This window comes from Chlorocebus sabaeus, chromosome 22, assembly GCF_047675955.1.
Source record: "Chlorocebus sabaeus isolate Y175 chromosome 22, mChlSab1.0.hap1, whole genome shotgun sequence".
Lineage (NCBI taxonomy): Eukaryota > Metazoa > Chordata > Mammalia > Primates > Cercopithecidae > Chlorocebus > Chlorocebus sabaeus.
Genome location: NC_132925.1, coordinates 36,118,226 through 36,141,911, shown reverse-complemented (window position 1 = coordinate 36,141,911; position 23,686 = coordinate 36,118,226). Strand labels below are relative to the sequence as shown.

The window sequence follows — 23,686 nt, the reverse complement described above, 5'->3', positions numbered from 1 at the left end:
CCCCTTCTTAAGGAAATCAGCCAGGCCTCAGATGGAGCTGTCGTCCTGACAACCCAAAGGCGCATCAGGCTTTCATTGAGGCTCGCTGCTGCTGAAGGGGGCAGTTGTGCAAAGCGAGGGGCCACGTCGAGGGGAGGGCAGAGGGGATGACGTGGAGGGGCTGTTGATAACCAGCAGGGTGGGGGGTTCGGGGGGAGGTGCTGAGCAGAGAGAGCGCCGGGGACTGGGAGAAACAGGAAAGGGAGGAGGGGGAGAGAGGCTCTGGGTTGCTGCTGCTTCTGCTGCTTCTGCTGCTGCTGCTGCTGCTGCTGCTGTGTGGCTGTTTCTGTACACTCACTGGCAGGCTTGGTGCCGGCTCCCTCGCCCGCCCGCCCGCCCGCTAGCCAGCCTGGGAAAGTGGGTTACAGAGCGAAGGAGCTCAGCTCTCACTGGCAGAGGAGCATCCAGCCACAGAGAGACCAAACAAGAACCCCTTCCTTTGGCTTCCTCTTCAGCTCTTCCAGGGGGCTTGCTATTTGCACTCTCTCTTTTGAAATTGTGTTGCTTTTACTTTTCACCCTTCTGCTTGGGTTTTATGAGGGCTTTGTTAAGTCTTAGAGGGAAAAGACACTGAGCGAGGGAAAGAGAGAGGCAAAGTGGAAAGGACCATAAACTGGCAAAGCCCGCTCTGCGCTCGCTGTGGATGAAAGCCCTGTGTTGGTGAAGCCTCTCCTCGCGAGCAGCGCGCACCCCTCCAGAGCACCCCGCGGACCCGCACCTCGGTGTGGCCACCATGGTCGGGAGAGTTCAGCCGGATCGGAAACAGTTGCCGCTGGTCCTACTGAGATTGCTCTGCCTTCTTCCCACAGGACTGCCTGTTCGCAGCGTGGATTTTAACCGAGGCACGGACAACATCACCGTGAGGCAGGGGGACACAGCCATCCTCAGGTAGGGCTTTCGGGCAACTTTTCTGCTGCGCGCGTCTACGTGTGTGTGTGTGTGTGTGTGTGTGTGTGTGTGTGTGTGTGTGTGTGTGCGTGCGCCTGATCTCCTTGAACTCCGGCTCCTGATGGTGCAGGTTTGTGGGGGGTGTGTGTGTGTGGTGTGTGTGTGTGTGTATGTGTGTGTGTCCTCGTTTTACTGACTGGTTGGCATTATAGCTAACCAAATTCCAGGGAATTCTGGTGCCTGTCAAGCAGCAGTGGTGTTGGTTAAATGTGGTTCGGTTCTTAGGACCTTGTTTCTCTTACCAAGGAAGCCTAACTTCACCCATGACATTAGTGGCTTCTGGGCGGTATTCTTGCTATTGTAATTGCTGTTGCATTGCACTTGAGAGTTTTGTTGGGATTCCTTAATTCTGAAAGAAAGGTTGTTGGATTATGGCTCTCAGAGAGTAGTACACAGTACTGCATTCTCCTTGCTCCTCCCGTGTGTGTGTGTGTGTGTGTGTGTGCGCGCGCGCGCATGCCAACACACACACACACACACATCAAGGCTGTGTGTGAGGGTTTCTGATAGAAGACTTTCTGTAAGGATCTTCTAATTGACATGGAGGGCAATAAATCAATCTTAGAACTTTGGTTGGTTACTGAGCCTTTTCTGGAATGTGGATATAAATCAACACAAGATGTGAAGAGCAGAAAGAAAAGGAACTTGCCAAATTGCTGATATTTAGAGTAGGAGTGTTAAACACAGAGGTTGAGAAAGAATTAACCTGGCATACAATGGATATTTCAAATTGATTATTGACTTCAAAGTGTTTTTTCTGTGCAGCTCTGCCAAACTCTAAAATAATTTGAGATTTAAATTTGGAAAGGAAGAGTCCCAAGTCCTTGGGAGTTTGACCCTTATCAGGTACTGTGAGCTAGAGAGACTCAAGTGAGACCTAGTCATATTTTTATTTCTAAAATGCTCCAAGGTTATTTTTTGTGCTTCTCTTCTCTCTTCCTCCTCTCTACCAACTGTACCTACCCCTCGTTCTTTTTTCTAGCTTTCCTTGAATTTCTGGCAGATGCTATCAAAAAGAAAGAAAGAATCACTCTCCTTGGAGATCTTTTAAAATCTCATTTCCTCCAAATAAAATGACCCAGTGTCAGTCTGTCTATCTAGCTAATATTGCTTGTTGTGGCAATAAAAACACAGTATACGATAGAAAATAAACCTCTAATCTGTGTGCAAGGAGCTGATAGTGCATAAACCCTGGGGCATCAGGGAGCAGTTCTCTAGCAGAGCTGCCGACAGCAGCAAAGTTTTCTTTCTTTTTCTCAGAAATAAATTTGGTTGGCTGTCACAGTGTCCTGCTTTGGGAACTCTAGCCTTGTTAGAGAGGAAAGTGTGTGTTGTGTGCCGTGCATTGCGTGTGTGTGTGTTGTGTGGGTATGTGTTTCTCCAGATTGTAAAACGTGAGAAAATGCTAATGTGTAAGCACTCCTTTCTTCATTTCCTGAGCATTGGTGATTATGAATCCCAAAGATCCTACTATCCAAAGCAGATTTTCCCTTCTAGCTCTTCAGCCTTATAAACCTGCATGTGTGATTTATCCACATGGAGTAATAATTTATAGAGTAATTTATAGAGTAATTTATCTGTTTGCAAAGGGATTTGGACATTGTGCACAAAATGTTTTTGCAAACACAAAAGCATGCCATTTCGATTGCTAACATTCATACTCCCTAACATCGTTAACCCTTTAATGGTGAAGCACTCTATATAAATGTATGCTATCCCTAGAAATTTTGTTCACTGGTTACCAGATTGAATATGAGAAAAATGAATAACTTGAATGTATAAGTTTTTTATTTCAGTGTCCTTGAGCTTTGTAAGGTCTTTCTAAGTTAGCATCTCCTATACCTTAAACTATAGTTGTCAAAGAGTTAGATAAGTATAGAAATGTTAATTCAGAAGAATAAAAATATTCTTATACTTTCGTACAGAGGCAATCTCACTGTATACATATCTATGGATGATACATATGTGCTTTTGTATGTCTATGGTGCAATAGAAACAGAGTTTTAAATGTTACACTTTAGCAGACATTACAGTGTGGAAATAGGGACTATGAGAGAAAAAATAAACACAGAACCACTTATTCTCTGGGAAAGAAACGATAGACAAACAGAGCATGCAAATAAGTCGCCTGTGAAACACCATTTCTTTTCCAGACCTCACCTTACATGCCCTCTTTTTTGTTTCCTTGCCTTGGACAAGGGTTTATTTTGGGGTTGGTGGAGCTTCATCCGAATTAACTATGAAGAGAGTTCCCTTTGTTTTCTTAGCTGACCTTCTTCTCAATCTCTTTAAATCCAGTGAGCTTTGTGGGTCAGTTTCCTGGTGAAGAATGGTGCTCTTGCTTTCTGTTTATAAGGCTAGACAGGGAAAGGCGTGTTTTCACTTTATTTGTGACATTTTACTGGGTGCATGAGCTTTCAGGGGAGGAAAGGAAGGAGACCTCGATTCATTGGAAGCCACAGTAGATGTTTGGCACTGAGAAAGTGAAATGGCTAGGAGAAAAAAAAATAATTCTCTTAGTGAGTCTGTGGCCCTGAATAATCTGAGATGGCAACAGGAGACAAGGGAGGTTTGTAATTCTGGTGATCCAGTGACAGGAGTTCAGCTGTCTGTCCCCAAAACACTTACCTTCACTGACTTAAAGTTTTCTGTGAAACAAGAGTTTCTTTTGGAGATTGATGCTCATTTTTATATAATTATGATCTTTAGTGTAATTATGCATCAGATAGGAGACTGCACACTAGTCTTCAGGTCTTGCCCTGCAATTTCTATCATTTTGAAAATAATAAAAACGATATAATTATGGTGACAAAACTGGAGGGAAAGAGAGATAGCCTCCTGTCTATATACCTAACTCAATTATTTTCTAGAGGAGATTACAGATCTGTATGAGAAATTATATAAAGAACTAAAGATAACCACAATACCAACTTCTTCTATCCCAGGGACAAAGAATCAAAGTGTGATTCATAAAGTAGTGGCAGCAGCACAGCAGCCTTGGAGGTCCTCCCTAAATAGAATAACCAGAATCTGCATTTATATTCGTGTGCACAGGAAAGAATGAGACATACTTATCCGCAGGACTTCAGTCATGAAGCTGCCTCAGGTGCTTTACTAAACAGAGTCTACCTGCCTCATTACCAGCTCCCACAGGAGTAAGAGTTCAATTACTGGATAAGTTTCTAACACTGTTTCTTCCCTCTCTACCCTCATACCCATAGAGATTCACCTCCTGCTTAATATTGGCAGGTTGAGACTATGTATTAATAGTTCTCTTACAAGTCAAAAAATAGTGGAAATAGAGGGTATTTCAAACCAACCTTTAAAATTTCATTTTTAGTAGTCCTACTGACCATATTTTCAATGTGAGTGGAGGATTTCTGAAAAGATAATAATAAAATATTTGACCACAACAATCATGCTAGTTTCATAATACATTATATTGTCACATATCTATTCATAAGGCAACTTTGTAAGACACACATACACATGTGTATCTGGATATAAAACAAGTGGACATGTGATAAAATACAGGGACTTCACACTTGTGGTTTTAAATATTCTAAATTCAAGGTAATAAAATTTTATTTACTTTAATTATTTCGTAATTCTGACCCTATTTGATGTTTACAGGATATTATAATACTTTTAATGTTAATAACATTGTTCCCAGTTAAATGTCAGCATACCTAGCAAGTATTAAAGATTCCCAAGGAAACTAAGTATCTAAATGTAGAATAGCTAATATTCAGTTTTTTCAAATTTGGGATTTAATTCCCTGTTTGTTTCTATACCAAGGGGGGAAAAGAAGAAACAACAAAAGAAGATGTGATTATTTGATAGTAAAATGTGAAGATCTTGTTCAAATTTCTGTTTATCTTCTGTAAGTCATCTGGAATGCCAATATTCACTAATAAAGTGTCAACACTCAAATTCTTGACACGATACATGATTTTCTATGACTTACAATTCGCTATTTGAAACAAACTGTGGGCATGGGCCTACTGGGTAAGTTTGTGACCATCATGAAGTTTTCTTTTTCTGTAGTTAAATCACTAAATGTAATCAAAATTTGATGGTTAGCCCTGATACTTTAAGGATCATGCATTGCCAATAAATCCTTTATCAAATATACTTAGTAAATAATGGAGTATAGCATACTATGTATCATCTAGGAATATGGCATATTATATACATTTTGTTAAAGAATATTTATGTACCTGTGAACTTTATCATTTGTTGTCATTTATGGCCTGAGAAACACAGTGGGCAAATCTCGTAAGAAAATGGCAAATTGTGGCCATTTGTTTTTCTGTAAGTATGGGACATATAAGTGCGTCTATACACACATGCAATACACAAGAGATTTTTATTTTATGTGGGTTTGACTTAGAATGACATATCTGTAGAATTGTGGAAAGAACCAAAGGTGACTAACTCATCCACTAAGTCACTGGTGAGGGTTAAATGTTTGTGTTTCTCAAAGCTGATTCCACATAACAGCAAACTCAGGCCAAAAAGGATTAGTGCTTTTTACTGTGGTCTCTGAGACTGCCAAATACAAAGGGCTGTGACTCACCTGATAGGAGGTTGCCTGAATATCCTTGTCCCTCTCCCTGTCATCATCTGAGCCTCAGAGATATCCCTCCTCCAGGGCATGATTTAGAGCTTATAGCCATTGGCCCTGTTTTTCTCTAATGTCCTGCCTGTTAGTTTGTACGACTCAGAAGATCTGGGCTCTGAATTTGGATCTATACTTGCATGCTATAACTTTAAGCAAGTCTCTTGAATACTTTGAGCTTCAGTTTGATTTACAAAATGCTAAAACTATCAGCTGGGTGCGGTGGCTCACGCCTGTAATCCTAGCACTTAGGGAGGCTGAGGCCAGGGAATCACAAGGTCAAGAGATTGAGATCATCCTGGCCAACATGGTGAAAACCCATCTCTACTAAAACTACAAAAATGAGGTGGACATGGTGGTGTGCACCTGCAGTCCCAGCTGCTTGGAAGACTGAGAAAGGAGAATTGCTTCAACCCGTGGGGCAGAGGTTGCAGTGAGCCAAGATCGTGCCACTGCACTCCAGCCTGGTGACAAAGCGAGACTCCAACTCAAAAATAAATAAATAAATAAAAATGCTGAAACTATCTATTTTAGTTACCCTACAGGGTTGTTTTAAGATGCTCACAGGAGGTAAGGTAGAAGTTTGTTGAACTGTAAAGTGCTACACAAATGTAAACAATCAATGGCTTTTCAACCACATACAGCCAGTTATTTAGACTTCAGGGAATTCTTTTTTGTTTTCTTTTTTTTTTAGGCCAGTGTGTCTCAAATTTCAATGTGTATGTAAAGTATGTAGAGGGCTTGCTATAGCAGATTGCTTGACCTCCATCGCTAGAGTTTTTGAGTCTATAGGTCCCTGGTAAGTCTGAGAATTTGCATTTCTCACAAGTTCTCAGCTGATGCGGATACTACAGGATACTACAAGTGTGATCCACAGATGGGCATCTTAAGTATCACATAGTTGCCTGTTACAAAAACAAAATCTCAGGACCTGTGCTGGAGGGACTAAATCAAAGTCCACATTTAAAAAAGACTAGCGATTCGCTAGCATACTGATGTTGGAGAAGCACTGCATTAGATAGTTCACAGCCATGGGAGTACAGTACTGTCAGCTGCGGAACTTTTAAAAAATACTGATGCCACATATCCTCTCCTCTCAGAAATTTCTGATGTGGTTTGTTTGGGGAAGGGACTGGGCACAGGTTGTTGTTCTTTTGTTTTTTAATGATTCTGCTATGTACATAGAGGTAAAAACCAGTACCTCACTGGATAAGGAATCTCTTTTACAAATCATTTTCAGGGCGGCACTAAATAGATATCAGTAAAAAAGCTGAAGTCATGTTGTACCATTTGAGAAATATGTCAGTAGCTAAAGATGAACAAATTCAAACAGGAGAGAGGAAATAGACCACCATAAACCCATTTGTTTGTTACACAATTTCATCATTATAAGACCATGGAAAATGGGGTGACTTTCTTTAATATGAATCAGATTTACATAATTTCTATAGAAATAACATAAAGCTTCTTCTCTGTGCTGTCTCATTTGGGTTAGACAAGATACAGAACTGTTCTAAGTTGTTTTTTTGTTGCTTCTAATGCTATCACTAAGGGAGAAAAGAGACAGTATTTAGACAAGGAACATGGCTTCTGTGCTAACATATTCAAGCATGGTAAATTCTGTGCGCTTATATACATGAATATGTGATTTGCTAAGTAATTGTATTTGTATAATTCATCTCAATTTTATATATTGATTTCTCTTTAGTTAAAACTTATAGCCTGTGTCACAGATAAAAGACTTTTCATAAAGGATATAATAAGTTCAAAATGGTCAAGAAGTAGTCAGAAGACCAACCTCTAAATAGCACGAAAGACTCTAATCTATTAAATAAAGATAACTGACAACTATTTTTGCCTACTATACAAACTATTGTTATGATCAAATGATATCTGTATCAAAGTATTTTATAAACTATGTAACGGTGTAAACTATAAGCTCTTAAGACTATAGTCATATATTTACAGCAGGATATAACTTTTAGAAAATTTTAAAAATGTAAGAAAACAAGACTTTTATTATTATTTCTATGCTACACACAGGCCAGTTGCACTACAATGTTTTTATTATTTTGTTTCAATTCCTTTAAAGTCACAAGTATCTTATGATATAGTTGAGTTTCTTATCAAGAGTGCAGGGCAAGTAGCCTTTTTTTTTTTTTTTTTGTAGTTACTTGTAATTAAAACTTAACCTCCAGTTAATGTGTGATTAACCTTCACATAATAAAGCCTTTACTTCAGATTTTGTTAATTACTGTAGGGAAGCCTCATAGAAATGTCGAATAGGAAGGGCCTTGGAGATTAGGCAGTCCACCATCTCATTTTAAAGTGGTGTAACTGAGAAGAGAAAAATTTAGTTCATTGTCCAAAAACTTGAGTGATCAATTGAGAATTAGAACTCATGTATTTTAATTTTCATTTCACAGTACCACTTGAGATTACCTTTTTGGTTTTCATTTTATCTGATGAACTGCCATTTTTATTATACATAAATGTATGCTTAAAAATGTCTTTCTCTCCTCTTCCTTCCTCTCTTCTTCTCTCCTCTCCCCTTCCCTTCTCTCCCCTCCTCCTCCCTCCAACTCGTCCCTCTTCCCTTCTCTCCTCCCTTCTCCTCTCTCCTTCCTCTCCCCTTTTCCCTCTCTCTCCTCCCTGTAAATCAAATCTGCATTTACCTGTGGAGGATCATCCAGTTAGTGTTGGTCAAGGAGGATTTGTTTCAAGGAAATGTCCCATCTTTCACATGTCTACCATCTGTCTATACCGCATGCGTTTTCCTTCCTCCACTTGAAGCTGCCAGCTTGTTGGTTTTTATTATTTTTTCTATAAATTATTGGAATACAGGTGATATTTGGCTACACAAGTAAGTTCTTTAGTGGTGATTTGTGAGATCCTAGTGCACCCATCACCCAAGCAGCATACAGTGCGCCGTATTTGTTGTCTTTTATTCCTCGCCCCCCTTCCACTCTTCCCCCAAGTCCCCAAAGTCTATTGTATCATTCTTATGCCTTTGTGTCCTCACAGCTTAGCTCCCACATATCAGTGAGAACATATGATGTTTGGTTTTACATTCCTGAGTTACTTCATTTAGAATAATAGTCTCCAATGTCATCCAGGTCATTGCAAATGCTGTTAATTCATTCCTTTTTATGGTTGAGTTTTTTATAGATAGATAGATAGATAGATAGATAGATAGATAGATTCCACACTTTATCACTTTACCCACTTGTTGATTGATAGGCATTTGGGTTGGCTTCACAGTTTTGCAGTTGTGAATTGTGCTGCTATAAACATGCGTGTGCAAGTATCTTTTTCGAATAATGACTTCTTTTCCTCTAGGTAGATATCCAGTGATGGGATTGCTGGATCAAATGGTAGTTCTACTTTTAGTTCTTTAAGGAATCTCCACACTGTTTTCCATAGTGGCTGTACTAGTTAACATTCCCACCAGCAGTGTGGAAGTGTTCTCTGATCACCGCATCCACGCCAGCATCTATTGTGTTTTGATTCTTTGATTATGGCCATTCTTGGAAGAGTAAGGTGGTATCACATTGTAGTTTGATTTTCATTAGTGATGTTGAGCATTCTTTCATATGTTTGTTGGCCATTTGTATATCTTCTTTTGAGAATTGTCTATTTGTGTCCTTAGCCCATTTCTTGATGGGATTTTTTCTTAATGATTTGTTTGAGGTGATTGTAGATTCTGCATATTAGTCCTTTGTCAGATGTATGGATTGTGAAGATTTTCTCTCAGTCTGTGGGTTGTCTGTTTACTCTGCTGACTGTTCCTTTTGCTGTGCAAAACCTCTGTGGTTTAATTAGGTCCCAGCTATTTATCTTTGTTTTTATTGCAATTGCTTTTGGGTTTTGGGTCATAAAATCCTTGCCTAAGCCAATGTCTAGAAAGGTTTTTCCAATGTTATCCTCTAGAATTTTTGTAGTTTCAGGTCTTAGGTTTAAGTCCTTAATCCATCTTGAGTTGATTTTTGTATAAGTTGAGAGATGAAGATCCAGTTTCATTTGCCTACATGTGACTAGCTGATTATCCCAGCACCATTTTTTGAAAAGGGTGTCCTTTCCCCACATTTTGTTTTTATTTGCTTTGTCGAAGATCATTCCTAAAGCTGTTTTCACATTTCACTCTACAAGGATCCCTTGGTTCTCACAACCCCGGCCCCCTTTTAAGAAAATTCCTTTTTTCTTGTTTCTGGTACCTCTGCCTGTTACTCAGTCTTCTCATCTGAATTTTACCCTTTCTCTCAGTTACTACAACCGAGTTTCTAAACCTGCTGCCCTCTTATTGTTATTTATGAACTTCTGCCTGATTAGGATGGCTATAGATATTCTTTGAACATCCTCAAGAGGTTCTCTACTCATTATACTCCCTGTAGATTTATTATTTAAAATCCTTTGAGGAAGGCGGAACTTTTTTCCCCCAGTAGATACAAAATTTGCCTTGGGCTAACAATGAAGCTGATGGTGGCCAGTTAAGAGGAACTGAGTATAGATCCAGCCCTGGCTCCTGAGTAGTGAGGCAGTGTGCAAAAAACCCTCTTGCAGGTGTCTAGTGGTTTCTGGTGTGGCACGCAGGACAAGATCTCTTGAGGTTTTCTGAGCAGTGAGAGGTGGGGCCAGAGACATCCAACAAGGTCTTATCAAGAGAAGGACAAAGCACAATAAGGAGAAACAACAGGCCAGCACCCCCTAGTTAGTCCCACAGGGAGGCAGGCAGGGGTGACACGGAGGTTGTCAACTGGTGGTGAAGACTCAGTTACAAGCCCCAGGAGTTCAGTAAAGGAACAGAGTCCTTGGGACAAGAGCTGATTTGAACTTGAGTCCTCAGGAATTAGGGACTTAGACCTGAGCACATTACCAAGATGGGCAACTTGGTTAAGGAGTAAAAGAGAGGGACCCAGTTTTTAGAGCTGAAGCTCTGTGTCAAAGCTATAGTAACCCAGGGATGACTTGAAGGTTAATCTCAAAGCGTGGAGCTCCATCTTTTCAAACTCTTACTGGATAATCTCAGATCATAAAACCTGGTCTAGCTCTGTGGGGAGAAGATGGAGACAAAGGTCTGACATTAAGTAAGAACTGAACTAGTGCTTCTTCCTGCCTTATTTAAGTTTACCAGATCACATCTTCAGTCTACTTAGAACTTCTAGACTTCATGAAGTTGGCAGAATGAAGGACCGGAGATGGCCTATGCAAGACCTGTGGTTTTCCAGTATTAGTCTAAATGTGTCACTCGATCTTTCCAAGAACATCCACCATAAAGTCAAAGTCCCGGCCGGGCGCAGTGGCTCACACCTGTAATTCCATCATTTTGGGAGGCCGAGGCTGGCGGATCACGAGGTTAAGAGATCGAGACCATCCTGGCCATTGTGGTGAAACCCCGTCTCTACTAAAAATACAAAAATTAGCTGGGTGTGGTGGCACGTGCCTGTAGTCCCATCTACTCAGGAGGCTGAAGCAGGAGAATTGCTTGAACCTGGGAGGTAGAGGTTGCAGTGAGCCGAGATCGCGCCACTGAACTCCAGCCTAGCAACAGAGTGAGACTCCTCCTTCTCCTTCTAACCCTCACTCCGCCAAACATCTTTACTAGGTTACCTCTTTGCTCCTCCTTCAAGACTTAAGACTCAGTTCTGGTGCTGTCTCATTCAGGAAATCCTCCTTAATTCTCCTAAGCTAAGCTAAGTATCCTGTTTATTATCACTGCTAGCCTCCCTGAATCCTTTAAACTTTGCATTTACTACATGTCTTAAAAACATCTTGTTTACTTGTGTCTTGCCTCAAATATAGGCATCTCATTTACTTTACCTTTTCATCCCAGAATTTAGCTCAGTACCCGTGGATGCTCGAATAAATATTTGCCTACTGAATTGAACAGAGAAAGATGGTTGTACTATAAATCAAGCTGACTAAAGTTGATTTATAAAAGAGGAAACACATTAGAAGAATATCAGACTGAAGGAAGATATTTTGATGAAGTCAGCCACCACTGAAGTAATTGTGGATGTGGGGTTGAAGAGGGTCGAGCCGTAAAATCAGAGATAGATAATTCTCTGATTATTGGTAGGGTAAAAAGGTTTGGTTAGAAATACCTTCAAAATTTCCCATTGCGGTCATTCTTTTCAGAATTGTTTTTTAGAAAATGAGTAGGACAAATGGGGGTATTTTGGGAAGGATCCCAAAGTTTCAATGTTACAGACATAGGGACCTAGATAAAGCACGCCCTTTTCTTAGGTAAAATAGTAGTTTCTGACAGAACAAGGATTCACTCAATGGCCCTGAAGTGAGATATCTGTGAAGAGGTCAGTATCCTAGGTAGCTCTGAGAAGAAGGAATCTACCTTCCTGGAGTGCTAGATGGCTTTCTCCCTCTGCAGGTGACTGAATTTTCAGGAATTAAATAGGGGATTTGGGAATTACTTAAATAGCAGGATTGTGTGCAACAGGTATGTTCATCTCCATCGATCCATTCTAGTTTCTTTTGAAATGAGGCAATGTGCATATCCCTTGCATTTATTTGACTAAAAGTGGTTATTCATACTGATAGTGATGTTTACCTGGGCATTGCATCTTAGAGCTCATTATGCATTCCTGAAAAAATTAAAACTGGAATGTTCAGTGGAATTTGTAATAATCCCAAATTTCCTTCTGTATATCTTTCCCTAATGCACAAGGGTATTATTTATGTGAGATCGTAGGGAAATGAATAACCCTGAGGAAACATGCAACCTAGCTTTCCATAAAATAATGCATTACTGTTTATTCTATTGTAATTGTCTAATGATGCATTTCTATATTGAATCTCTATAATTTGCCTAAAATTAATTCTATCCTTTCTAAAGTTGTACTTTAGTTATGCTACTATTTGCCACCCTATCATACTAGAAACAAAATATTAAAAAAAAAAGAAAGTGATGCAGCCTAACACTAAGTCACGCATAGTTAAGTATCTACATGTGAAAACACTGACTGGGAAACATAATTGGATTCCTGACTTCTGATTGTTTTGTGTCATCACACACACCTCACTCTAGCATATGTGTATTAGGGCTGTTCATTTTATGAGACTTAAGCCACATATGGTTGCCAATTTTAGCTGGTGTTTGTTTTGAGATAATTAAAGATCGCTGTCACCTTCTACATGTTCATGATGTAATTGTATAAGCATATCTAAAGATCAGCATTCTATACTGCTGAATCATTAACTTAGCAGGAGAATGGATTTTTTCTGTTTGTCTCTCTTTCTGACCTCTGTTCTATCTCTTTGGGCACTAATATGATGCACTGATCATCACCACAACAATAAACTGCTTAAAGTCTACAAGATATTACTTGATTGGATAAACCTTTAGATTGGGCATGAAAAAATTTAGCCTTTAGTTCTGCAAAAACCATTAACTGTGTAAAGTGGGAAATTAGCTTCCATTGTTCCAACTCCTACTTGGTCTTGTGAAGTGGCTTTATGTTTTTGAATATAGCTGCATTCACAAGAAGAAGAAATGCAAGAAGTTATAAATAGAATGATGATAAGCACAATTTTTTTTAAACTCCTATATTATAAATGTCATAATATAGAAAACTTTAAAAATATGTTTACATTGATGCTTTAATTCTTGCATAAACATGAAACAGAACTCAAAATCTAATTCTTCTAAAAATAAGAGTACAAAAATTTGTATCATGAATATACTTTATATAGTGTGGCTGTGTTTGAGTACAAGACCTTAACTTTATTTTTATTTTTTGTATATGTTTATAATTATATATAAAAAGGAAAAGCATAAATGTGCTTTTTATATGTACATAAAATTTACATACACAAAATATGGACATGAATATTCCTTTGAACTCGGGTCATGTCATACTTTAATAGGAACATAATTAATTTGATGCATCGATTATACAGAAAACCAAAGTTTTAAAGGTATCAAGCATGTAAACAGATACAGTATATAAGAGGTATCACACAATGGCTACCTTAATTTGTTTTGATTAATATGTTTTATTTTTAATTAATCATGCAAGGTGCTAAGATTACATTACATTGTAAGGGGAGTCAAACAATGTTTTTTGCTTCTATTAGATCTTGGTGATCATATAGTTCATAAAAAATGAAAGAAAATCTAACTCTTTTTCTATTTGCTATTACAGGACAAAAATTAATGCTGCCTTAGCTAAAGGAGAAATAACTGCATTTTTTAAAAATATAATTTAATTCTTTGAATTTATGATTCCAAGTCCATACTAAATTTCTATTTTCTTTCAAAGTCACAAAGAGATCTAATGATCTGTTAATGAGCATGCTTGATGAAGATGACGGAGTGTCCACTGGAAGAGAAGAATAATGTTTACCAAGTGAAATTCTCAAAATTATGCTATTATACCCTTTGCAATTTTTAAAATCCAGGGCATACGAAGATGTGATTGGAATAATATAAACAAGTTCAGCTGTAAGACTGATATGCTTTATATCCAGGGCACTAAAATAACTTGAGAGCATAATTATACAAATACTATTACTAACATTAGAAAATCTGTAGAAAACAGAAACAGTTTCATAATGGTGACATAAAATATTGTCCTAATTATAACTACAAGGGGAAAATCATATTAAATCACTCTACCCACCAAAAGCCTACGTGCTAGAATGTAGTGTTAAATAGATTTGGAAAAGAAAGCAGTGATCCCTAGAAGCCAACATGTGTTCTCTGGGAACAAACCATAGCATGGCAAATATATATATTTTTTTAATGAGCAAATGTAATTCCAGGCTGTTGGATCAAGGAAATGCCATTTCCTTTGGGTATCTGTACTTCTACAGGTTTCTAATAGACTTGTTAATATATCATGGGTCAAAAATGAGCTAGATTTTTTTTCTCAAACAATTATGCCAAAAAAATACAGATTGATAGTGGTAGAGGTCTCTCTCATTCTGTCTCAGGCCAGGATCAACGCTTGGATAAAACCATAGGAAGTAAATTTTCCATCACGTGTATGAGACAAAGATAAGGGGATAGCTGAGGTATTTGTTGATGGAATTAAAAGGTAAATATGGTTGAAAACTATAGGGAAGAAAATTTTAGCTAATGTTAAAAAAAAGTTGTTTATATATATCCGTGATTATACCAAATCTCATTCAAAAAAGAAGAAAAGGAAGACGAATAACAGAAAGAAATAAAAATATGGTAGTTTATAATTTAAATAGAATATAATTAAATAAGCAAATCTAGTTGAATGACATAAAAATGACCATTCAAATGGCACAGCTTCTGGGCCAGAAGACCTAGCTCTAAGTATCCCCCTATCAATTACCAGCTCTGCAAACATTGATAAATTATTTATCCCTACTAGGCCTCTGGTGCTTTATTTATAAAATAAAAATTATAATAATGATATTAAACTTCTCACCTAAGAAGATCATTATATGAAGGAATTAGAAGTATCTACAATTATATTTAGGCATATATTTGGATATAGGTGTATTTATTTTGTAAATGTCAGTTTCTCTTCTGCCAAATGGAATGGCTTTCCTTTTAAGGAACTATATTTTCATCTGTTTTAGTATTTAAGCAGACCTCTATTAGGAAATGTTATTAAAATAAAAATAAAAACATCTTTATGGAGTAGAAGATTGAAATGAGTGATTTCTCAGGTCTCTGCTAGTACTTACATTTCATCACTATGGGATATTCTGAATTCCCTCTCTAGTTTATTTTGGAGGCATTTTTTATGAAATTCTATTATTACTTTGTTTATGAAGAATTTCATTTAGAATTATGTTCTCTAATAATTTTCAGTGTGTTTTAATATTCATGCCTCTATTATTTTCTTCCCATTGGAGAATTTGCAAACATGTCAAGAGAGCGGGACTGTATATCATTAAGATTAAAGATCTATTTAGGCCTTTTATCTTTCTAGGTAGAGCAATATCAAGACAAACCTGGTCTCAGAAAGTTACTTTTAACGTCAATCAGCTTCATAGAAATGCATAAGATTAATCAGGTCAAATGCTGACCTCATCTCTTACGTCTTCTAATTCCCTCTATTACTTTGCCACACATGTTGATATAATTTTGCCTCACGTCTACACTATGGTTTTAATTCCCACTGTATTTCACATCTCTAACTGAACATTTTGCTACCATCTGAATTAGGAAATTATGAAAACAGGGTTTCTTATATTAACCATGAAATCTTTACCCTTTGTCAACCTCTTGGTTAATATGACTCGAACTCTTTACTCCCCCAAAAGAGTAAAACATGATGTCATCTGCAAATCCATGCCTCATATTGGCTTTCTTCCTACTCCAAGGCCTGTGTTATCCCAGACCTTGAACCTCTGCAATTTTGGCTCCGTCTGAACCCTGCCAGCACACAGCCGTCTCCCTAGATATTTGATGTAATCCTTCTCTCTACTGATTCCCACAGTATCATCAAAGATGATCTCCAGTAGAATGTGGTGGCAGTGGTCGTTTGTAGACATCATTTGCCTATAAGTAAATCCGTTATTTCTAAATTAAGGAATGCTTTGTTTGTGTCACTTCTTTATTTTTCATATCAAGTGCACTCATCAGCAATAATGAAGCAAAATAATTTGCATTTCTGGCTTTCTGTTCTTATAGTTTAAAAAAATCCTTTTCTTCCACAAAATATGAGATCAACCATCAAATGAAGGTCATCCATCAATTATTTTACTGAGTATATCTCCACCTCTTGCTGAACCCAATTTCTTTCACCAACACCAGTATTTTGCCTTGTTAGTATTTGTATGCATGGTTCATTATTTTATCTCTTTTTGAAGAGTGACTTTAATTTACCTAAAAGTGCAACTGTTAAAACTTATAAACAGCAATTATCAGAGTATGAAACCAGTCTCTTTCCTGTAGAGCTGACATGTACTTAGCTAATTACCTCATCATTGCCTTAGCAGTATTTACAGTGAAAGAAGCATTTATGCACAGCTTTGTCTGTGGAGCCAGGCAACTGTTAAATATATAATATAGCATTTTGGGTAACAGTTTTGAAATAGCTCAGAAAGCCCAAACAAAGAAAACTGAGGACTTCCAAAAAGTGAAAACATAGAGAGAGTTTAGGAACCAACAGATTAGGGAAGGATCAGGTATCAGGATTTCAGTAAAACACTAATACCCCCATCCCAAAGTTAGTTATCTGTGTGTAAAGCTGAAAATATTCCCAAGAATGTTACAAATTCCCAGTGGAAAAATCTATGGATATTAAAATAAAAATGGGGCTTCTTAAAGGTAATGGCAAGGGATCCTAAGAATTATCTAATAAAGTCCTAAATATGTCAGAGTTCGTTTTTTGAAAATAAAGTACAGTTTCATTCAATTTTAGTCCCAAGAGAAAAGCTTTAAACTGTCAGTTCCCAAACCACAGGCTCCTGAGTTTGGGAACAAAGGTTTGGGAACAAAGGTTCCAAACTTCCAAATACTCTCTAAGCATTATATATAGACATTACATACCTCAAACATAAATGAATTACTCTTTTTTGAGTCTGTGTAGTCTCTTTTATAATGAAAAAATGCATTTTTTTTCCAAATACATGATAGGTTTCTTAAAAAGTGGACATTTCCTTAGTTAAAAACAGTTAAGAAAATTAATTTGATGACAAAAGATCTGTCACCAGGCTGGAGTGCAGTGGCGCGATCTCAGCTTACTGTAACTGCCGCCTCCCAGGTTCAAGCAATTCTCCTGCCTCAGCCTCCCGAGTAGCTGGGACTACAGGCACTTACCACTACGCCCAGCTAATTTTTGTATTTTTAGTAGAGACGGGGTTTCACCGTGTTGGTCAAGTGGTCTCGATCTCTTGACCTCATGATCTGCCCTCCTCAGACTCCCAAAAAAAAACTTAATAAAAAAATTTGCAGACAATTCTAAACCAGGTAATGATATGTCCAGTTTAAATATAGGTAGGAAATTGGCATGAGAAGGTTGGCAGGAGGGTAGAGAGACAAACAGTCCTAAGTAAATAAGGGAGAGTATAAATGAAAATACCTACATGGCAAAGATGGGGAACAAATACAAAAAGACACATGGAATGAAATAGTAGATTTTCAAAATGAGATTATTTCATTGACTAAATTGAGTTTGAAAGACGATCAGGTATTCAGGTAGAGCCCATTGACAAGTGACTCTGAGGACCTGATTAAGAAAAAGCTCTGAGTTACCTGGGAATATCAACTGTTTTCCTATTAGGGTAGAGTTTAAACTGTGAGTTTGATGAAATTGCCGAGAGAGTGTAACATGGTTAGTTAGTATGCATAGCCCTCTGCTGGAAATTCTGTGAGGATTAAATAAATGTTCAACAGAAGTAGATTTATAGGGAAGCTTAGCTTTGGAGTTCCTTACTTGCATGGGCCATTATGAGGGTTTACCTCTAAATAGCTCCTATTTTTAATTTATAATTTTGTATTTTTTTTTTTAAAGAAAAACTTCAAACTGTAAAATTCCAGGCCCCACAAAAATCTGGATCCATACATGTTCTAGTCCCTCAAGGCGCTTAAAAAATTAAGTAACAATAAAAACAGTTTGTTTCTAATTGTAGCTCTGATGGCTATTCAAAAAGTGCTGTGAGCTGAAGTGTTTCTATGGACATGTTTAATGAAAGAGCTGAGTCTTAATGGTTGTAATGACACTGAAATGAATGAATGAATGCATGAATGAATGAATGAATGAATGAATGAAGGTAGAGAAAGAATGAATAGAAATACAAGCATTTCAATAAGGAAGTGAGGGCACAACAACAGAGTAAATCAATCTTAGGCTGTATGCTACCAGAGAAACCCAAGGAGATTTTTGTTTTCAAGTTTCTTGGCATACTTTTTTTTTTTTTTAACCTCGAGGCAGATTAGTATTAATAATAATAATTACACTCCCCCATACTATAGTCTACTTTGGTTTATAATTTTTTACCATTACATATAACCTTACTATGCTGTTGACAGCACCATGTTGTTACAGAGTTAGGAAATATGGTAAGATGATGGCCCCGGGGTTCAGAACAAAGACAGAAGATACAGGCAGCCACAGATGATGTATTCACATTTCAGATTTGGTTTCCCGATTGTGCTGCAATGCTGTTAGGGTTTTATTATTAATTATTTTGCCTTTATTTTTCTTTACACTTGGTAAATTTAATGAGCTGTCTCTAAGTAATGGTGCTTTTTTATTCCCACTGCTATCATTCTATTCCAAATCCTTATCAGTGCATGAGTGTATTACCAACCTCAGTCTTTTCATGTTTTTCATGTATTGAGTTCTTTTTTTTTTTTTTTTTTTTTTTTGAGACGGAGTTTCACTCTTTGTTGCCCAGGCTGGAGTGTAGTGGCGTGATCTCAGCTCCCTGCAACCTCCACCTCCTGGGTCCAAGTGATTCTCCTGTCTCAGCCTCCCGAGTAGCTGGGATTACAGGTGCCCGCCACCACGCCTGGTTAATTTTTGTGTTTTTAGTAGAGACGAGGTTTCACCAAGTTGGTCAGACTGGTCCTAAACTCCTGACCTCAGGTGATCCACCCGCCTCGGTCTCCCAAAGTGTTGGAATTACAGGCGTGAGCCACGGCACCTGGCCTCATGTGTTGAGTTCTTACTTTTTGCTAGGCACTTAGTTGAGTACTGGTGATGAGCAGTGGATGAGATGGAGTTTATAGTCTAGCCTTTTAGATTTTCACTACTGTTTATATTCTTCTTTAAACATATCTTTTCATCTTTTTCTTTTCTGTTTTTGCTCAATAAACTAAAATTGGCCTCCAGTTTTTGTTGCATCAGCCTCAATTTGAAGGCACCATCAGGTCTTAAAGTATCTCTCTCATATTCACCCTCTCTTTTTGTTAGAAATGTTTCCTGATATATCATGTCCATCTTTCTTTTAGTGTGTATTAATTTTTTTTTCCTTTAGGATGTATGGGTTTTTTCTCTTCTATTTACCTAAATTTTACTCATTTTAAGCCCATCCTCCTCTGAAAAACATTAATTTTTTTCATCTTTATTGTTTTCCCCTCTAATTAAATAATTTATTTATTATTTATGGACTTATAGGCAGTATCAATTTTGTGCTTATGTTTGCTGATAGTTTTCTGTATTTTAGCTCTGTATCTTCACCCAGATTGTAAGCTCCCTAAATCATAGATGGTTAGAGATTATAGGAGTAACTTGGTCTCAGTAACATTTAAATCAATATTTTTATTGACATACTCACCTAAGTATATCACATTCTCTGCATTTTAAAGAAGAAGAGATAAAACTCCAAGAAGAAAATGACTTTTCTCTGGTCAAACAACTACTTGTTAGCAGAACCATATTTACAACAGTACTATTTCCACTAAGCCTTACATTCCATGTTCCACATATTGCCTGGGCCAGGGTTGAACAGGTAGCAGGGCTCAATAATTTCTTTTAATGGTATGTACAGAATGAAGTATATTTGCTGCTATGCCTCATTCTATGGTTACATGGCCAAAGGTAAAGGTTGACAATACAGGATCTATTTTTCCCTCGTCATAAGTAAATAAGGGGTGGTGAAACGTGAAGGGTCAATGAAAATATCAAAGGTGAGCATATAACCTCACTATGTTGTTGGTTATAGGTGAGCAATTCTTTTAAAATTACTTTCTTGCTAATTTTGGGTGATAATTGCATTTCCTGAATTGATGACTTAACAGATGTTTTATGATTTAGACATCTAGAGGCACCATCAGATCTAAATGCCCAGCCCCTGTATGGTAGACAATTTATTTGACTTGGCAAACTCCACTCTCTCTCTCTCTCTGTCTTTTTTTTTCCCTTCTTCAACTTCTAGTGAAGTTGGCCTCTTAGAGATGGCATTTTTAGGAGTAATGGAGATACCTCCTTTCCTATCAATAAAGCTGTGATTTACAGTATTTAATCTAGTTGAAAGGAAAGAAAAATGGAAGTCTGCATACAGAAGAAATGAAATTATAATAAAATGGCACACTCCCCAAAGTTTTCCTAATATGTAGAGTCTAAACCTGGCACCCAGCCTTATTTGCTGCATACAGAGCTCCATCGATCAGAAAAAATGGAAAGCCTGGCATTCCAAGACTCTCAATACTGCATTTCACTTACTAGGTTCTGTAGAATTTATTGAGTAAGTAATGTGGTATTTAATTCACACTATGGCCTCTCTTCTGTGTAAGACTAAGTCTCTAAGTCTCTATATAAGACCTAGAAATATTCTTTTTAATTTCTTCCTCATATCTATCTGGATATTACTTTCTATCCCCATACTGCCATATTCTGTGTTGTCCTGTGACCCTCAATTGATTATAAAACGTTCACCCTTCATTAGTAAGAGCTTCCTCTGATTTTTTTTTCTATCAATAATTGCCCCTTGGAGAAGGTAGGACTATGGAAAATTGTTTGTGTTTTGTCACTAGCTTAGAAATGCTGGAATGAAATTTAAATCTTTCCCCAATGAACTATAAACTGCTCTCTCTTGCTCAGCCTCAAAACTTGAATGTGATTTAATGTTTATTCAGCACCAACAATGTACAACCACTTCAAAAAAGCATTCTGTTTATCTAGCCCTCTAAACTTCTAAAGACATGTCACATACATTGCCTAATTAGTCCTCACCAGACCCGAGGAAAGGAGGAAAGGAGGACATGCACATTATTCCCACTACACATACTGGAAATAAAGCTCAGACTTTTTAACAAGATAATTGAAGCCAAAGGGCCACAGGACACGAATGAAACACACTCCCCTACTCATTCTGAACTAACCAATAAAGTACATTGCTTGTTTTTCCCCTCTCTATTCCCTTTTTAATCATTTGTTTTCATCGCCTGTTTTAGACTCTGGTTCATTCTTGTCTTAAGTTTTTAAAAAAATACTGATACTTTCTTTTTGATCTTGCTGTGTTCTTCTTCCCTTTGTGCACTATTATTTGTGAATCTATTTCCTCTTCTTTTTTTCTTTTCACCTACTACTGCATTTAAACTGTTATAGGAGACATCACAGGAGGAAAACACAGTGAGAACATTAAGATGTTCTCTCTTAGTCTCTCTCTTTCTCTCGTGTTTCTGGTGCTATGTTCAGTACTCGCTCTCTGTTCCCATTGAGGTTGCAGCTTCTCTGCTGAATCACTGCTTTGTATTCAGCCAGGGACCATGGAGTATTCCCAGTGTATTTATTTTCTGTTCCTGAGCTGAATGCTGGGTGCTTCTTTGTCCTGATGCCTTCTGTAAAAGAGTTTAGGAGGTGGGGGATGGACGGGCAAAAGAGGAGGAGGGGTAGGAATGCCAATAAAGCTTTCTCTATCCCCCAGAGGAATGTGTGCAAACGTCTTTAACATTGCTTTCCTCAATGTTCTCCTCTCTGCCGCCCTTGCTCTTAATTGGATCTAGACTCTAGAGAAAACAACTTTGTTAATGGGATGGTTAAAGTAAAAGAGAGGTAGATGTTAGCTGTGCTCAGTTCTGGCATCGTGTCCTCTTTGGGAATAAAAGTCTCAGGTGCCTGATCTGGGGAAGGAATTCCACTCTCTTGATCATGAGGAAATACCATTTTCCTTCTGTTGCAAGTTTGATTCCCCTCTTAAAATGAAAGATTATATTCTGTGTCTCCTAAAGATACACAAAACTAATTTGCTTAGCAAATATGGCTCATCTATTTATTTAGCTATTTGTCTAGTCATCCATTAATCTGTTTGTTTATACCTTTGACAGACGGCTGTTAAACATGTCTTTGTGCCAGGCACTGTGCAAAATTGTGGGAATAAAGTAGTAAATAAGAGAAACAAAGTAACAACTCTCATGGGGCCTACATTCTGACTGAAGAGAAAGGCAGTAAACAAGTATGTCAATACATAAATAAGATAGTTACAGCTTGTGGTAAATGGTAAAATTGAAAATAAACAGATTATAATAACAAAACTATGAAAAGGATATTTTGGAGAAGGTATCCACGTAAGACCTTTCTGAAGGGGTAATATTGCAGTTTAGACCTAAAAGCTGCTTATATAAGCTTAGCAGCACTATTTAGTTTTAGCAGTTTTAATGAGGTATAACATATATATTAAAATTCACTTGTGTAAAATATTCATTTCAATTCATTATTAGTAATGTACAGAGTTTTGCAGCCATCATCACAATCTAGTTTTAGAAGACTTTCATTATTCCCAAAATTTTTTTCATGCCCACGTTTAGTCAGTCTCCATTTGTATTCCAGACCCTGGGCAACCTCCAACTTTCTGTTTCTATATATAGTTGTTCCTTGGTATTCTGGGGGATTGGTTCCAGAACATCCTTTGATACCAAAATCAAGTCTCTTCTATAAAATGGGGTAGTATTTCCATATAACCTACACATATGCTCAATACACTTTAAATCATCTCTAGGTTATTTATAATACCTAATACAAAGTAAATGTTATGTAAATAATTGTCATACTGTATTGCTTTTTATTTGCATTATTTTTTTTGTTGTATTGTTATTTTTCATTTTTTCAGTATTTTCAGTCAGAGGTTGGTTGAATCCATGAGTGTGGAACCCACAGATATGAAGGGCTAAGTGTGTTTGCGTTTCCTGGACATTTCATATAAATAGAATCATACACTATGAAGTATTTCGCATCTGGCTTCTTTTACTTAGCATAATGTTTTTGAGATTCATGCATATTGCAGCATGACTTAATAGTTTTCTCCCTTTTAATGACTAAATAGTATTCCATTGTGTATATATGCCCTATTCTGTGTAACTATTCACCAGTTAATTGACACGTGGATTGCATCCACTTTGGGGCTGTTACAACGAATGTCGCTTGGGCATTTATGGTCAATTCTTTGAGGGAACATATATTTTCATTTCTCTTCCATAGGCACTGAGGATTGGAATTACTGGATTGTATGGTAAATCTTTTAACTTTTTAAGAAACTGCCATATTGTTTTCCAAAGTAACCACACCATTTTAGATTCCCACCAGCAATATATGACTGTTCCAGTTTTTTCACATACTTGTCGACACTTACGGTTGTCTGTCTTTTGGGTATAGCCATTCAAGTGGCTGTGTAGTGATGTCTCATTATAGTTTT

The 23,686-nt window shown here is 37.5% G+C and overlaps 1 protein-coding gene across 3 annotated transcripts in view; it reads left to right on the top strand.

Annotated features, from left to right (window-relative positions):
* Positions 1 to 310: 310 nt before the first annotated feature.
* The window catches only part of LSAMP (limbic system associated membrane protein), a 634,113-nt gene continuing 610,737 nt past the window's right edge, over positions 311 to 23,686 (top strand). For 2 of the 3 annotated variants that reach the window (XM_038002454.2, XM_038002453.2), the window contains exon 1: positions 311 to 927. In XM_038002454.2, the coding sequence (XP_037858382.1) occupies positions 773 to 927 (155 nt within the window). In that variant the 5' untranslated portion in view covers positions 311 to 772. The remainder of the gene's footprint in view (positions 928 to 23,686) is intronic. The other variant, XM_038002452.2, reaches the window with a different exon arrangement.